The sequence below is a fragment of the Corapipo altera genome, unplaced genomic scaffold (genome assembly GCF_003945725.1).
Source record: "Corapipo altera isolate COAL_440 unplaced genomic scaffold, ASM394572v1 48b, whole genome shotgun sequence".
NCBI lineage: Eukaryota > Metazoa > Chordata > Aves > Passeriformes > Pipridae > Corapipo > Corapipo altera.
In genome coordinates this window covers 3,284,309-3,302,346 of record NW_020884884.1, presented here as the reverse complement: position 1 = coordinate 3,302,346, position 18,038 = coordinate 3,284,309, and the positions used below count along the sequence as shown (strand labels likewise).

General features: G+C 38.1%; 1 protein-coding gene across 8 annotated transcripts in view; it reads right to left on the bottom strand.

The window, feature by feature from the left end:
- The window catches only part of USH2A (usherin), a 379,301-nt gene extending 361,674 nt beyond the window's left edge, over positions 1–17,627 (bottom strand). For 6 of the 8 annotated variants that reach the window (XM_027641249.1, XM_027641251.1, XM_027641252.1 and 3 more), the window contains exons 1-3: positions 17,384–17,627; positions 16,173–16,856; positions 10,708–10,873 (exon numbers count right to left, since the gene is read on the bottom strand). In XM_027641249.1, coding sequence (XP_027497050.1) covers positions 10,708–10,873; positions 16,173–16,657 — 651 coding nt within the window. In that variant the 5' untranslated portion in view covers positions 16,658–16,856; positions 17,384–17,627. The remainder of the gene's footprint in view (positions 1–10,707; positions 10,874–16,172; positions 16,857–17,383) is intronic. The other 2 variants (XM_027641255.1, XM_027641250.1) reach the window with 2 other exon arrangements.
- Positions 17,628–18,038: the final 411 nt, after the last annotated feature.

The window sequence follows — 18,038 nt, the reverse complement described above, 5'->3', positions numbered from 1 at the left end:
GATTAGGAGAAATATTGATGGTTTATTCTGTGCTGCCACTGAATATCACTTGATGCTTTGCTTACAGGCGCAAGGACGATGAACCTCACGAGACATATAGGCCATCTACGATCACAGTCAATAGCAAGGATACACCTAAACACCACCAGAAACGAGAGAAGAGAGGTTCAGGAGAAAAATATTTTGGTTTCTACTCAGGAGGCAGAAGACAAAAGCCAGTGCCATTCTTTGAAATGCTGCCAGTATCATAAAGGGTCAGACAAGCAAGGCTGTACGATTCTGCACACAAACCGTGCATGGAAAAAAGGATTTAGGTCATTTCAGAATTGAGACACTTTTCTGGAAGAGACAGAATCAAAGAAGGGTCAGTTGCTCCCATACCCAAAGAGAGCCAGTTTCTTTGTATATCAAATTAGGAAAGAAACCAAAAGTTGAGGATAAAAAATAAAGTATCTAAACCAGAAATGCCCTAATTAAGCAAGAATGTAGATTGTGACAAAATATGCCTGTCTTTGAAATCTAAAGCCTAAAATGTTTGAACTGAATGTCAGGAATTACATAGATCATAACACTGGAGCAGTATTGCTATGCCTTAAAGAAAGTTCAAATTTTCATAAAGGACACGAACTTACTGTATTAAAACATATTACAGAAGTTGGTATTCCAGCACACTTTTTAAAATAAAAAGAGCACCTTCAGATTCAATGGAAGATCAGAAAAGTAGCAGGAAAAAAAAACAAAACAAAACAAAACAAAAATCCAAAACCTATTTTCAATTAACCCTGCACAAAGCAAAGAACAATGTGGAAATTAAAATTACAGACGCGATGCATGACTAGATCTTGGACCATTTCTTCTGAGAATCCATCAAATCAAATCTGCACTGGGAGAATTGGTTGGAAAAGCACATGGATTAATACTGTACACTAGAAAAGGCAACATGACTTTTGTGGAAAAAAAATCTAGATCCAATTTGAATTCTTTGAAGTAAAGATACATGTGAATAAGGAAGAACTGACCAATATAATACACTAGCTTTCTAGAAAGGTTTCAAACTTGAGAGAGATTAAATGGTCACATTTCACACTGACAGTAGTTTATCAACTCCAACAATCTCTGCTATTTAACATTTTGTATAGGCTTGAAAACAGTGGCTAGTGAGGTGAAAAAGGATGGAGTGGATGCATCCAGACAGTAAAAGTCAAAGCTTACTTCAAAGTTACAAAGGATTTCAAAATTGTTAACGAACAGACAACAAAGCAGCAGACTAAATGTGTTAACCTGAAGGTAGTAGACAAGAGAAATATATTCTTAGCCATGTAAACATAATACTAAATTCTGAACTGTCGCTGCTTCAAGCAGTCTTGCAGTTATACTGTAGAGAGTCATTCACTGAGTAAAGAGGAAACACATTCCTTATTGGGAAAAAAATGAAAAATAAAACCATAAAACTTTATTGTTTAGAAACTTACAGTGTAAAGTCCCTGGAACAATAAGTGGAGTTCTGACCCTTGCATCCCCATATATCCCCAAAAGTTTTGAAAAGATCAATAAGGATGAACAAACTGCAGAATGGTTTCAATACAAGGAGATATCTTGCTTATAAACAATTAAAACACGTTATCAAGTTCTATAATCAACATATCAAACAGCATAGGAATTGTAAATAGAAAGAAATTAACAAAAGACATTGACAAAAAGAAATCGTCAGACAGTAGATTTAAAATAAAGAACACTTTCATACAGCCATATTTCCATATGTGGAAGTCATTGCCACAAGACTGCAATGCCAAAATATAAATTATATATATGCCAATATATAAATTATAAGAAAAAGAACTAGACTATTAAACTAAAAACAGGTCAGTCAGTGGCTATTCAATACAGTCTAGCTTAAGAAGCTTCAAAACCACTGATTGTCAGAAAATAGGTCAGCGAGATATCTAAAAGAAAGCTCTGTCTGTGCATCTACTCTACTTTCATACTTCAAGACAGACTATCTAGACAGACTGTCCAATCGACACAGGAGTCCTTAAATGATGCAAAAATTACAGCATTATTGAGCTGAGGCACTGGAATGAGATACAGGGACAGGAGGAGTTCCTCCTCATCTCTCATCCCAGAACCTTCTACCTTCTAGCCATGCTGACAAGTTCAGTGCCAGGAAATATTCTTTTCTTCCATGAGAAGATGATACATGTGAAGTCTTATCACAAGATGCCTCCTGTTGACTGCCACCACCACACATGAATTTCATGTCATATGAGATCTACACATGTCATTTATGTCACCCTCCATTTGCTGCATGCACAGATGTTAACACGAGATGTGAGAGAGTTCACACACAAATAATGGAGGTTGCACAAAGGAAAATCTGAAAGTTTCATCTTCCATTTCTTGATCAGACTTGTGACTTAAGTCTGCCTTTAAGCTACAAAAACCTGCAATGTAGCAATTACCTAAAAACAAAGAAGCAAATAAAATAAAACAAAAATCTAGGAAAAGAAGAAGTTGCTCTATTTGGCTGTGCTCATGAAGATTTTAGACTCATCAAAAAAAGTTTCAAGTGTCTCGTGAAAACATTTAGCAACTAGCACATCACAAAGAGGGAAGGATAATGGTTCACAATATCTGTGATCCATCTTTACCAGCAAAGACTTCGAAACCAGTTGCCAGTTTTCTGTTCACATGTTGTATATTGTGCCAAAAACTACCTGATGGAGGACCTTCTGCCCACCTTGCAAATGGTATATTCTAAATGGTGATACTGTACTGTAAAACTACAAGCTTGGTCTCCCCAAAAAGGAATCAAATTCAAGCATATCAGCAGGGCTCTTCAGTAACACAGGACTCCAAACAGACAGAAGCAAACCTGTATTAACAAGAACCCCTTCCATCCACAAAACTGATAACGTAGATGTACCCTGTGAGTGTCATCCTAATATTTTATACCAAGGGCTATATCAAGTACACAGAGACACTTTCAAACTCTCCAAGTTTCTCCCTACACAAATGTACAAGTGAAAGAGCATTCATCAGCTGCAGAAGTGTTCCTAAAGTTCTACCAAGCAATACATATCTGAACCCACTCAAAATACATAAATATGTATTTAAGAGATCAGTTCAGAAGCAAGGGCTATCTAGTTAAAATATTGTTTGTATACCTCCCAGTAGGACTCCATATTTCTAGCACTCTTAAAATAGTTGATGCTAATGACCAGCTTAATTCACAGGACGTTGTTAAACAACACACAGCTCTTTCAGTTCTTCTAACTCCAGTTACACAATTTTTACTATTATTCTTAATATTGAATTTGAACACATAAAGAACACCTTTCAAAACATTCTCTCTAAGAAGTAAGCAAGTTACTTACATTTGGTATGACATACCTTTTAGATTAATATGCCACCACAATCTTAAATAACAATTATTTTTTTAATGAATATGCTTAAAATTACATTTTAACTTTAACTACACATGACAGACACAGATGTATTGCATATTATAATGGTCACAAGAATTTTGATTACCAGCTATTATTTACCCCAAAAGAAGAAGTTGTGGTATGTTTAGGAAGACTCAAAGTTATTTCCTAATTAAACACCAACACCACCCCTGTCCTGCCTCCCTTTTCTAGAGTAGCACAAACCGTTATTTATCTCTACTTTACTCAATTTTATCTACTAAAATAAAAATTAAATTAAAAAAGCAAAAGCACACCAGACACCAAAAATACAACTCTAAGAACTGCGAGATGCTTAAAGATTTGAGACTAGGGGAAAAAATGAAGGTAAATCATTCTTAACATAGTGCTTTCATTATTAAAAACGCAATTTAATTGGCTGCAGCATACTTTTGTATAAGGAAACAAACTGCTTGTAAAACAAATTGAAAACTGATGGTTTTCAAATCTTGTCTGAAACTCTCCAGACAAATCAGGCAAACCATTCAACACTACCTACTCTCAATACTGGCTATACAAAGGCTTAATTCCATTCCTACCATGCATAACAGACTCTGGGCAGACTTCAGTGGGATTTGCAATTGCAACTGCAAAAACACATTCACAATTTCCAGAATGTAGTCAAGATGGCATTGACAAAACCTGTATTTTTGCCATCCTCTGAAATTAAAATCTTGGCACAGATGAAGTTCCTTGTCTTGTATTCCCAGGCAGCTGTTAGACTATAAATTTAAATCTGCAAATGTATTCAAACTTATATTCAGGAAAGAAAGTACTTTAAGAGACACTAGAAATGAAGGCATCTAGGAAATATCCCAAATTCCCAAGAAGCTGAAGCTACAACAACAGAGCTTTCAAATCAACACAGTCACCATCATAGCACCCATGGAACAGGAGGAGAAGAGGCAAAAATCACAGTAGGACTTCTGGACACAGGAGTAAAAAAAAGTTATAGTAACATCCAAGAACCCCAAGGCTGCAAGTTCAGCCTGGGTATCTGAATGGCCTGGTTGGGTTAGGGTTAGGGATGCTGAACCAGCTGCCAAGAGAGCATAGCTCATTGTGTCTGTGCACAGTTCCATAAACAGACACTCAAACACATTACAGACTGTAACGTGAGTTTTATTTCTGCTGTCTGGTGGGAGCATAGCACCAACCATATGGATAGACTGCATCCTCCTAAATATTGTCAATACATAATTGCAATTAACAGACAAGAAGCTTCAATATGTAGAATTGATGCAAATTCTCCCCTCTCTTCTTGGGACTGACAAACTAATCCTAATAGATAGTAAGTGATGACTTCACACTTACTTTGAGATCAAAGTGATTTATTAAATTAAAATGTTGTCTTGCTGTCTCATGTCCTTACTAAACTTAGAGACTATATAGTTTAAAACACTTTGTATTTAGTAATACATACACAGGGAGTGTATAGAATAAATGTTTGCCTCCCTGCTTCTAAATCTCAGGATCTTTGCTTTTAAAATAAATTTTAAAGTATTCAAAAACTTGTGCAGAAAATAAAAGGATTTCACAAATTGAAAAGGACAAGTTTTCTCTTGATAGTCAAACAGTTATGATGTAAAGCGGTCTCATTAAATCATAAGTACTTTAACCTTTTCTTCTAAGAACTGGAAGATTTAAAGATTTATAAAGAAATTTTGCCTAAACTAGGAAATGACTCATATTTGACATGTATTGAAATGATAATGCTGATTTCAATAGGCACTCTAAGAGCATTTTCCTCCCAGGAGAGTAATTCAGTCACGGTTACCTCTCTGCATTTAGATTTTAAACTTACTTTCTAAAGCTTTTAATGTTCTATAGTCTGCCAAAACATGGCAGAGTTACACAGATATGATCAGGCAAAATAAAGGCTAGTAAAAAGACTATTTTTATAATTGCAGACACTAAATATGAAACCAAAACATCAATCTGACATGTTCTCAAAGAATCTCCTGTTTCAGCAGCCTTGGCTGTATCTGCAAATTCATGTTTAAATTCCACTCTTCTTAATTGGTTAAATAAATTCTGAAGTATCAAAGGAAAGTGAAAGACTCTTAACAGTGGAAATGAAAAAGAAAATACACAATGGAGCTGCTGTTACTAAGTGGCATAAATCTGATTTTGGTTTCACTTTGCAGAGATAATAAGAATCACAATTGGCCTTAATTATGTGTTGCTATGCTTTCAAATTTTTTATTTCTTTAAAAGTTAAGATTTTAAGACATCACTTTTTCTGAGGTTTCACTTCCGAGTATATATCAGATTCTTTTAAGTTAAGGCTATATATCTTTTACTCCACTGTGTACCTTCAGAGTTTCTACTAATATACACCTAAAAATATACAGTGAAAAATATCATTAAATCAAGATGAAACACACAGAATGACCCTAAAACTTTCAGAAGCCTGAAGGACTTAATCCTCACCAACTGAAATCAACTAGAATAGCAGCAGTAATTTCAAAGAAACGGGATTCACAATTTCTGGCTGTATAAAAAAACCAAAACCAAAAACCACCAAACAAAATGGTTTGAAATTGCAAAATGAAAAAATAACTTACTTTACAAATCATAAGCAGTAGAAAATAAACGTAGACATCATTAGAGAGCAGTAAGTCATATTAATTGAAGAGCAGGAAAATAATTGTCAAAATTCACTTTTGTTGCAAATCCACTTCAACTTAGCTAAGCAGACCTTTTCAAGTTTGATTTTTCTCAAATGTTTACTGGGTATAAAGAGCAAAGAAATGAATAGCCAATAGCTCTGTCAGCAATAGACTGCATATTAAGACTGCAAAAACTATTAAAAAGTATGAAGTTAGTCTTAGACTGATGCCATCTCGTCTCAAGTGGCTTTTTCAACAGTCCATTCCAAGACTATTAATGACTCATGTCCACCATCCTGCTGGCAGTGGCTGTCACAGTAATATTGCAGAGAAAAGGAATAAAAAGAAGAAAAATCCCATAGTCCACCCCGTAACTATGGATTGATATGAATTACCATCTCCTCCTACTTCAGCAATTCTCTAATGATTACCTACTACTTTGCATCTTGTAATACCAATTTTATTTCATGCCAGTTCCTCTAGTCTTTTTGGCCACGTCATTCTTTCTGTATGACATCTTACTATTCCTCTTTCTGATTATGTCTGTTACCAGCTAGTATTATTGGTGATCTCTTAATATTTTTGCCAAGATCATTAACGAAAATGTAACACAAGGCTGGTCCAAAAACATTCTCAAACAATTCAACAGGGTTTTTGCTTCCCCTCTCCCCAGGATTATAAGCAAGTTCCTTTGAGCAGTATCTATTGCCAACTCTTCCCATGAGCATTCCCTTTGACCCTACAACTTCTCATAGGTTGTCACATCAATGCTAAACTGAACTCCAGATAGAGGAAATCCGACACATTTACTTTGCTTGAAAATCAGCTTTCTCATCAAAAAAAAGCTAAGAGGTTAGACAGTGATGAGCTATCTATAGTAAATCCATGCTGCATTTTATCCCCTTTTTCATTTAGCTCCACATCTTTATCTATTTCTTCAAAGATCTTTTCTAAATCCTCATATGCCACTGTGTCAAGACAAATAGGTCTGCATTGCCAAAATCCATTTTCCTTCCTCTTGATACGGGCTTTGGTTGGGATGGAGTTAAATTTTTTCACAACACCCTGGATGGTGCTGTGTTCCAATTTTGTGGCTAAAACAGTATTGATAAAACTCTAATATTTTAGTTATTGCTGAAGAGAGACTGCCCAGTGTCAAGCCTTTCTCTTTTCCCACACTGACTCCCCATCCCACTTCAGCAGTAAGCCAGGTTTGGGCTAAGAAAGTAGGAAGGGAGACAGCTGGGACAAAGGCATATTCCATACTGTGTAATCTCATGCTTAGCAATAAAAATTGGGGTAGAAGAAGGAATTCGAAGAGACAGGGACTTTACTTCCAAGGTGCCCTGCTGCTAAGAAATTGGCTGGGCAGTGGATGGTTTGTGGAAGGTGGTGACTGATTGCCTTAACACCGTTTCTTCCCTCCCAGACTCTTTTCCTTCATGAGTTTTCCCTCACTTTTGCTATTGCTATTGTCTCCCCTGTTCCATTGGCAGGGGTGAGGAGGGCCCAGGTGCATGGCTGCTGGTTGGCATCAATGCATGACACTCTTTCTAAATATAAGCATTACAGCTGCACCTCTGACTTTGTAGATTTACATAGAGTATCTCTTTGTCAAGGAATTTTACGTACCAGTTCTTTTGTAATTTTTGGACAATGACCATCTGATTGCAGCTGCACATACACAATAACCTTGCAAATTCATGATTCTACCTCTTTATGATCACTTCTGTTTCCATATATTAATTTCTGTTACCCAGGTTGGGTTTGCTCTGTGACTCTTGGTATTAAAAACAGAAGTATTTATTTATTTATTCTGGGGAATAAATCATCCTTAATCTCAAGCACACTTCCACTATACACAGGTCTTGCCTTCTTACACAAAATCAAAAAATCGTAAGAACTTTTTACCATTTGACAGTTTAATTCAGGTCAACGTCTTTATAATTCTAGTTCTATTCCTATTCCTACACAGCATTCTCTGTGAATTTGCTTCCCCATTTCCCAGTGCTCACACACTCTGCCATCTTTAACTGCAGAGATGCTTATTTACTCAGATAAGTCTGGAGACTACATATCCATTTTTTCACTTTAAGGGTAGAAATTTCTCTTAATTATATTATATTAATTTTTAACAACCTCCAGGCCTTTTTTTCCATTCAATTTTTTTTCCATTCTGGACTCCATAGCTTACCTTGTTTTATTAAAATAGTTCTATTTGTTTGTCCTCTTTGAAATCCAAAAGTGTACTTAAAGAACCAAAGAACTATTTATTCTTCTATTTCATCTGACTTTAGTTATGAATGCTCATCATTATTCTTGAGACCTACATCTCTGATAATGCCCTCATCACTTAACAAAGCTGGTATATCCAGACTTTCTGCTTCAGCAGCTACTTGATGAAGAAACCTTTCATGCAGAACATACAGGAATGTTTGGGCCCTGCTTTTGTTACTAGAACTTAAATTTCCCAGCTATGAACTGGAAAATAAGTCTCTGCAATGACACAGTTCTTAATAGTAGTTCCCTCTAATGAATTACACATCTAAATACAAACCCAAGGATTTAAATTCCTAGATTACCTCAGTAGAATTAATTTACTAGCTTTCTCTTTCCCTAGAATTATTTTATTCCAAAGAAATTATTTTCAATCTCTGCTATCCTTTCTTCTTTCTTTCCCTCTTATCATTTAATTACTATTTGGTGCTATTCCACCATTTAGCATTCACTGTCATCATTCCTGAGTAGGCATATACACTTACACCTGAATTCCAAACATATCTGCAATCCTACCACATTTTTCCTCTCTCTAAATTCACTTTCACATCTGGAACCAATACTTCACACTCCTCCGTCACAGTGTCTGTAGCCCAGTATCTATGTACAAATAGTTCAGTTTTTCTCACAGACCACGGTAACTCCCCTGTTTGCAGGCCCCCAGCTCCTACTGATTGTTTGGCTTGGAGACCTTTGGCCTGAATCAGTATCATACACATCAGTATCACATATCATTACTGTCTGAAGACATAGACACTTCCATATGTGTGTTACTTTTGAGTATATTTGTATGGTCTCTCTCATATTCTCATTTTGCATTTATATCTCCATTTACAATGGACAGCTGCTAAAAGAAAAATAATACCAAAAAAAAAAAAAAAAACCCCCACCAAAAAACCCCAAAACCTTTGCCTAAAGTTTCATAGCCAGTCCTGGGGATAAATGGATCATGCTGCAGCCACTATCACCTTTAAGCTGAATCCTACAATGCCACAAAGCACAGACCATATGGTTCTACCTTGAGCTCAGAAACTGAGAAAAGGTATTAAGCTTGCAGTTCCTTTAAGGCTCAAGAAGCTATGCCTCTTTACTCCTGTTATGATTTGAACAACTTTCCTTAAAGAAACAAAGGACCAGATTCTACAGGGTGCTTCAGGTTTCTTTGCAATATAATTCAAGATATATGTGTGTATTTAACCAACCCTTTCACTCCTCACTTGGCTATCGCAGGCTTTAGCAATTTCTGAGGCTAGTACAAAATGCAGCTGACAGCAACAGCAGTAATATAGCACCCTTGAGTGTTTCAAGTGTAAAGTTCATTAGTTCTACTTTAAGGTCACTCTTTTAATCCAACAGCCCAAACCTTATTCGCACTACCATGCTGTTACCCTGGAAAAAAGAAAACTGCAAAAAAATAAAGACATCAGCTTAGATACCTCTTACAAGTGACAAGATCAGCACTAAAAATCCAAATCACAGTCAATACCTTTTAGCAAGTTTCAAGAAAGCAGCAAAACTATTCTTGATTGTGCTGCAGACCAAATGAAATTTAATAGAACGGATAAAGGAAATGAAGGAAGGAAAAGATAAACATTTCAATACCTGATAATTGTGTTTTATAATTATTAGTTGAACTTGGTTTACAAATAGAATTTACTAGGGTGTCTTTTGGGAATTACAAGACATGCAAACAACTGAATTTTAATTTATTCTGTGTTTGTTTACTGATTTTGGTACATACAGTCTAAATTTTAACAAACTCAATTTTGCTTTATCCTCAGTGGATATTTGTACACTTATTAAAAAGTTATGTCAACAGAAGACTGTTCGAACACAGGGATTGTGCTCTAACAATTCTGAACCATATTTTTAAAATAAGAGGTAATAGCTCTGTCACTTATTACTTTGGCAGATCCTGCACAAACTCACACATTTACTTACGTGCATTGTAAGAATATTTTAAAATTAAATGGGACACACCTCTGTAAGATAAGTAAATTAGCATGTATAGATCAAGATGACTTTCTCTTTTTTTAGGAAATAATCTGAGACTCAAGACTAATTGGTAATGTTAGATATAAGTAGTTTTTCTTCATCTCACATACTCATGTTCTTAAAGGTGATAATTTTCAGCCCTGTTCAGTCTACTCGTTCAGAAGAATGGGAACAGCATTTCTTTCCAGTGCTAAATCTGCAATTGCCTCAAAATGAGCTCTCAAATTAAGATTCTTACCTACAAGACTCAAGAGTTATCATTTACATCCCCCAATTATTCTTTTATATTTATACAGTTATACCATTCTCACACAAATGTTGTATTTCAACAAATATTAAATAGTTTTTATTTTACTCACCTGCACACTAAGATGAATCCATTTCTTCACAAGAATTCTCCCCAGTGTCATTACTTTTATTGGTGGTTGCAAACCATTTACTGTGCGATAATAAAACATGGTCTCTTTCTCAGAGATTGTGAGTTTGAACACAGTCTGCCCATCAATAGCCTTTTCTATCACACACCTTTGGAAATAACCAAGAAAAACAACATAAGGTCAGAGGCACACACATATACACATTCTTGCCAAGGTGCTATCCTGTAAAGTGATGCTAACCTGAATGTATTAAAATAAACATTAAAAATACAGCTCTTGAGAAGATGCTCAGTGACAGTGAAAGTCACAAGATGTACTAAGTGTAAAAGAACTTTAGCAAAGATAGCTTCTGTCTTCATCTGTAAGGTTTTTGGGTTATTTGGGGCTTTTGGTGGGGGTTTTTTGGTTAGTTGATTGGTTTGGGGTTTTTTTCACATGTAGTGTGTCCAACCCCAGTTCACTTGGGGGTGGAAGAGGGGTCCACTTTGTCTCCTTTCTTCATGTTCCATTACAGAAACCACAATGACTGGCAAGCACTGTGCAGGTCTCTGCTGCACTCTTCATACAAAGCTGTACAACACAGCACATCATGTGGAGGCACTTAAATTTTCCTTAGTCTAACTAGACAAATGTAATATAACCACAAAAAGCAGTACAAATTACATGCTTTGGAAATAAGTCTTCCATCTTTCCACCAAATCTGTCCAGGTAAGGTAGCAATGACACCAGCTTACCTTACACTCTCCCTTTAGCGCAGGCTTTCTTTAACCTGAGAAACTAGAGCAAGGCAAGGAGGATATCCAGCCACTCATTAGGATTTTTTTTCCCCCATGAAGAATTTCCATCAATAGCAAATCCAACAATGACATGTAAGGTACAAAGAATATCATCCACAGCAACCCATTTTGCATTTCCAGCTCCTGAAATGTTTTTGCCAATCGAATCACCATGATGTCAATGGTCCTGAGAAAGCATAGGCTATATATACTTGTGAAACAACTATGTATTTTATTAAGGTAATCATCAGTACAAGAAAAATTATAAAGTTCTACCCTTCCTATTTCAGCTGCTTGAGAAATACAGCCCTCAATTTACTGACCCAGGAAAGGTCAAATATTTTAACAGTTACACCAGACTAAATTAGTGCACTAAGTCACAAGAGAGAAGCATATAAAATTTGTATGAGATTGGGATTTACTTAGACATATTTCAGGGGGAAAAAAATAAAACCAAAAAACCTTCTATCTACTGATAAGGGTCTTCATCTACCTTGCATTTATAAAAGTATCAAAAAGGTTGGTTTTTTGATACTGCCATTATTCATTAATTCACCTTTAAATACAATAGAAAAATTAATTCATCTTAACTGTTACTATTTTAACCTGCTGGAATGTTGTCAATGAAACACCTTGCAAAATGCAGACTTCTGTTTTCTCAACCTTACTAAAACCACATTTCTTAATAAATTGTCCACTGGTCTTTTCAATATTTTGTTTGCTTGTAAACATGCTAGTTTTGTTAGATAATAAATGTGAAGGAAGGCTCAGCTAAGTAGCAAAATATTTAGGAACTGGATTTACCCAGTTCCTGGATAAACAATAATTGGATAATCCAGGTTTTTGTTTATTTTAGTTATCTAAAACAAACATCCCCACATTGTTTTTATCCCCTAAGGTGTCATGACTTTAAGAAGGGAAGCGACCTTGATGTACATCACTTTGAAAACTGGAAAGAACAAATGTGAATTGTGACTTACTAGTAAAAGAGGAAAACCAAGAGGGAGAGAAGAGGGAAGGAAAAACAAAAGAAAAAAGAAAAAAGGAAAAAAAAAAAAGAAAAAAACAAACTAGTGCTAACATAGGTGAAATAGGCAGAAGGACAACTTCTGACTCTGAGCACGATTTTCCATTCCAGCCATGATTATAGAGAGAAGCCACTGTTCTTTGTGAAGTTTTCAACTTCTGGTAACCTGCAGTCCCACAGAGTCAATTCCTAACTACATATATCTCAGTGGTGGGTTTGGATAAGAAAAAAGCAAATAACACAAATCTGCTCAGTCAGCTTTCAAAGAGAAAAATATTTTACAGAATCTAATATGGCTGCACCGGTGATACCCACTCATCAACTGGAGCACTTGCAAATGGGAACATCTGCACTGGTTTAAATCAGATGAATGGTATCTTAAGGCAAATCCCACTTCAAGTCTAATTCCTAAAGTAAAACATCTAAATGGATACAAAATAATAGGATATTATTTTAGTCCCTTAGATAAATAAAGTTAAAAAATATATGTGGTACTCACTTCACAGTCGGGCAATTCCTGCTGATCTTTTTGCATGTAATCAGGATCTAATCTCATTTCTCACCCACCTCCAGTGTCTCATGGTCATCTAACTTCCAGTGACTCCAGTTCACACTACATTGATATAAGCTGCCTGTAATGATTACTCATACATGCCAAGTTTCTACTCATATTCTTATCCTATTCCATTGTGAAGGGTTATCATCATATACAGTTTCCTATATTTTGCTAAGGTTTACATACACACTACACACAGGCTTACTGAAAGCAATTATATTAACTGATGGGTACATGCAGCAAGAGAGGAAGCACAAGGAAAGAGTGAAATTCAGGGGCAAGAACTCTGCTCACTTACTGCCTAAAGGGAAAGTAAATTTAAAGACTGGTGTACAAATGTCAGTGCTTTCTCACTATTCTCTTGCTTTTCTTCAATATTTCCAATATGCAATGACTTAAAAGCATGACTACAATTATCTCTACTATACATCTTAGAAGAACACTAGGGCTTCAAATAAATCCATAAAATCAGTCAGGTGACTTTACTCTCTTTTTGTAGCAAAGTGTATTCTTTTCAGATTCACACAAGAAAAGTTGGTCTATGAAACTGATGAAGAAAATTCTTGGTGTCTCTGCTTATCCACATATATTTCATCACAGTCTTTAAAGAGCCTTCAGACCTTGGATCTTCACATCTCTCTCTCATTTCAACTAGCACAGTTAACTTCTAACAGAAAAATCCTGCTATTCTCTTACCTGGGTACATGCATAACAGAAATGTCACAGGATGTAATGGGATACTATGCAGTAACACTCCTAGCTTCTTTCCTAAGCACACTCTCACAGCCAGACCACATAAAATTTAGCATAAAAACACACTAGTATGGTATGTCCAAAACACATGAGTCTGCTGTACCTGATGTAAGAGCACTTTGCTATAATAAAATATAGCTTGTTAAACTTTCAGTGAGTGACTAGTTCTGACTGATCTTCCTAGTCCTTTGGTGGCAGCACAAAAACTTTGTTAGAATGCATCCCAGTTCCGTGAAGTTCCTCTGCTGTGATAATGGAGTTTAAAAGGTCTCAAGAATGACATGTAACAGGGACAATTCCCCATCAGGGACCACAAAATGTAGGACAACTGGTAAGTCAAACTCCATCTGCCAACCTGAAGGACTCACTAAACCAGTAATAAAAGGGAAAGCATCTTAGTTTGCTGGCAAATTATTTCTCATTTGTAAGATGCCTTCTGAGTCAAGTTTCAGTGGCCACACGTGCAACTACTGTTCCACCACAACTGGAGCTCTGCATTCTTTTTACGAAGACAGAAAAAATTAACACACTTCTTTCTGTGAACAGTGGGAAAAAAAGCATGTGGACAGTGACATATCCTGACCACTGAAAAAACTGCTGTCCAACTTCAATTTCCAGGCCTGGGCTTCACCACTGTCATTTCTACATGTTGAGTAGCAGCAATCTCACAAGGTAGAAGAATGAAGTCATCTATTACAAAAATTGAATAAAAACATTTAAATTTTAAAGTGATCTATAAAACCCACCGAACATTGTGTAGTTATTAAAACAGTAGCAACTGAAAGTTAATCTTTTACACTATTCTGTGGATTTATCAGTCATCCTAGAAGTCTGGTTTTCTTCACAGAACTTAATAATTTGAACCTCAGGACATAACATTTCATTGTTTTAGGCTCCATGCATCAAAAGCCTATGCCATTGACAAAGAAGTTTCATAGATCTCACTCAACACGTCACTGCAACAGCTTGCTTGGAAATTAGCAGCACATTTCTGCTTCAAGTTAGGCATGTGCTCTGCTGAACAAGACTTTGATATGCCCACATGTGTGTGAACATGAACTCATGGCATAGGACAACACCAGGAATGGACTCTCTGACATAAAAGATTCAACCATTACTTAGAAAATGCTGTCTGTATAAAACCAAAGGTCAAAGCTGCAGAGATGCCTTTCAACATACCACTGTCTGAGCTGATGTAACTTAAACTCAAACTAAACTCAGTTTTGCTCTGCAGATCTCATTTATTTCCCCTACATAGCCAAAAATTCTATAGTTAGGTTGATTTTTTTCAAAAGGTAATTATCATTGCATAAAACAGACTAAAATTTTACATTACAAATTTAGATATTTCTGTTGTCTCTGATGATTTTCATACCCCTAGACAAGTTACTATTTCCCAGCAACATGCAAAATAAGTATCAAGAATGCCTCAGAGCATATTACTAGCTTCATTCTAAGAATAAATTAGGAACACAAGTATAAAAACATTTGTGACATATACTCTGAAGGCGCATACTATACTTTTTCTCTGCTTTATTTTTTAAAGAGGATCTGCATATCAAAGGTAAGAAAGAGTAGGATGCCTCTGCATTTTGTGATAGATGAAGGGAACCTTTTTTGCAGGATCTGGGAGACGTTTTTCAAAAAGCAGGTTTTTCACTAAAGTAAGGCCCAGTCAAGCCCAGTCACTTACAACAGCAATATTTCCTAAAAATGCAACATATAAGCAAACAGGAGAGGGAGTACACTTAGGCACCTTTATTTTGTGAACACCTAGTGAAACTTCACTAGCAGTTTGAACAGTGGTATAGTTTGTTAAAGTAGCAGCACAATCTCTCAGTCAGGCAGCATTCCTCAGATCTTCCAGAAAAACTATGACCTTTTTTCTATGGCTCTTCAATATTCATTTTTGTGGCTTTCCTTGTTTGTTTTTAAGACATAAACCTGTACTGGAAGATTCCTTATATTTTAGATAATTTTTTTTCCATCATGAAAGCAGCAACAGCACAACCCTCTGACGACATAATTTTCTAGCAGCTTTTAGAAGGAATGCGAATTAGAAATACAAATTTCTATTTTTGAGAATAGATCTGTACCTTATGTATGAACAGTTCCCACTGAAAGCAATTGGACTATCATCTGAGTCAATGCCACTGAAACTGAAGCTATTTGTCTTGACATCTGTGAAGACCCCAACCTAAATACAGCTTTAAAAACGTCACAGTTTCTCACTGCAACCTTTAAAATTTTAAATAGCTTGCTTATAATGACTGTGACTACAACGATCAATTTTTTTAAGAGCACCAGGAAAGTAAACACCTTCAATACTACTTACATTACACCTTCTTGCTCAGGTTTCAACCATACAGTTAACGTAAATGAAGCTGCAAGCCTTGGAAAACGGGGAGTAGAAAAGCAATCCTTGTGATTATGAAAAATAAAACTGGAAGCATTGCTGAAAGACCCTGGATGCAAGTCTCTTTTGTCCTCTGTGATGCAGGTACCAAGGCCTTCTGAAAGAAGTGGTTTGTAGGATGAAGGGGACGACCTGTATGGACATTCCTGAACACAAAACCTCTGGGTGCAGGATATAATACTTTGAACAGCTACTGAGCTATGACAAAAAGTACTTCGGTCTGGCAGCCCACAAGTGGCTTGAGTTGGCACAATTGACACATTCTTGAAAGCTCCCACATTTTCAAGCCTAGGGAAATGTCCCTGAGAGCTGACCAACACAAAGGAGTCATAATAAGTTAAGATTAATGTTTCAATAGCATGAAACAAGAAACGACACCTCAAGGAAAGAGCCCAGCAATTCATGTTTACAAAAAAGCTCCTCCTGATTAAAGCATTTGTAAATAAATAATGATGTCCATGTCGGTAGCAATGTCCTCAGGTGGTGTGCTTTAAGAGTCTATGTAGCATTTCATCCTCAAAACGCTCGTGCAAGGGCTCAGTCGCAAGCAAGGGACCTCTATGTTTTCTGGCCAGCGAAATGCATGTGGGTGACAGCCAGGATCTGCAAACCATAGAAAAGAGACACAGTCCGTAGGAGGAACATACTCTTTTGCACCAACAGAGGTGATACCCTGCTAGGGATTTTAAGGGTTTGAATTCTTCTAAACTGCGGCCAGCAGGCCCACCTGCAAACCTTTGCTGGCTACGCCTGAGACAATCTGTGAGCCAGGACACGGGATTAAGCCGAGTCGAGGGCGCACACGCTCATGGCCGAGCGCAGATCATCCCGGATCCCTCGCGTCACACAAGGCCGACACTCGGCTTTGCGTGTCACGGCGAGGAGCACGGGACACGGCAGCTCACCGGGGCACGCCACTGCGGCCTCCTAAAGTCCTTCCCGAGGGTTTCGAGCGAGTTGGTTGGACCTCACGCTCGCATCCCCCCGGCGCTTACCTCAGCCTCGCACCGCTCCTTGGGAGCTGCCGGGCGCCGTCCCCACCGCGCTATTTCGGGACACCCCCCTGTTCCCCAGGGGTGCCAGGGAGCGGGAGCTGCGGCCGTGTTATCTGTCGTCCCCTCGTGCCTTACCCCGCCGCCCACCTCACGCCGCCTGCTCCTCTCAGCGCTCGGCAAAGCTGATTAAAAAAACCACGTTCCCCATCTGTCCCGTGTGGAGCTTTTTCTAACAAGCGAGCGCCTGCGCTGGGGCGCACGGGCGGGCCGGGCCGGGCCGGGCCGGGGCCAGGGCAGGCGGAGGACGATGGATGAGTTGATGCACCGCCGCTCACGGCGCCCGGGAGCGGAGCGGAGCGGGTCGGGCCGGCGGCGCCCGGCGCTCCCCGCGGCAACGCCGCCGCCGTCGCCCGGCAACGCCGCGGCCCCGCCCCGCCCCCGCCGCGCTTTAAAGCGGCCGCGGCGGCAGCGCGGGACATCTCCCCGGGAAGGGACGGCGGGGAAAACCGCTGTGAGGCGCTGGAATGAGGGTGGGAGTTTGGAGTCGGGGGAGCACGGACCAGAGCAGGGCTCTGCCGTGCGGCGCTTTCCCCGGCAACATAAGCGCGATGAAGATACACGGATCTTCGGGCGCGTTTTCGTGAACCGCGTTTCTCCTTTTGGTACAAACAAGCTGCGAAGCTTGACGTCAGTGAGCTGAGCGTGAGCTACAGCGGGTTGTTTACGTGTGTTTCTGGACAGAGAAGCACCAATTAATACGTCCCCCGAAGCTATATGAAGCATCTGTAAA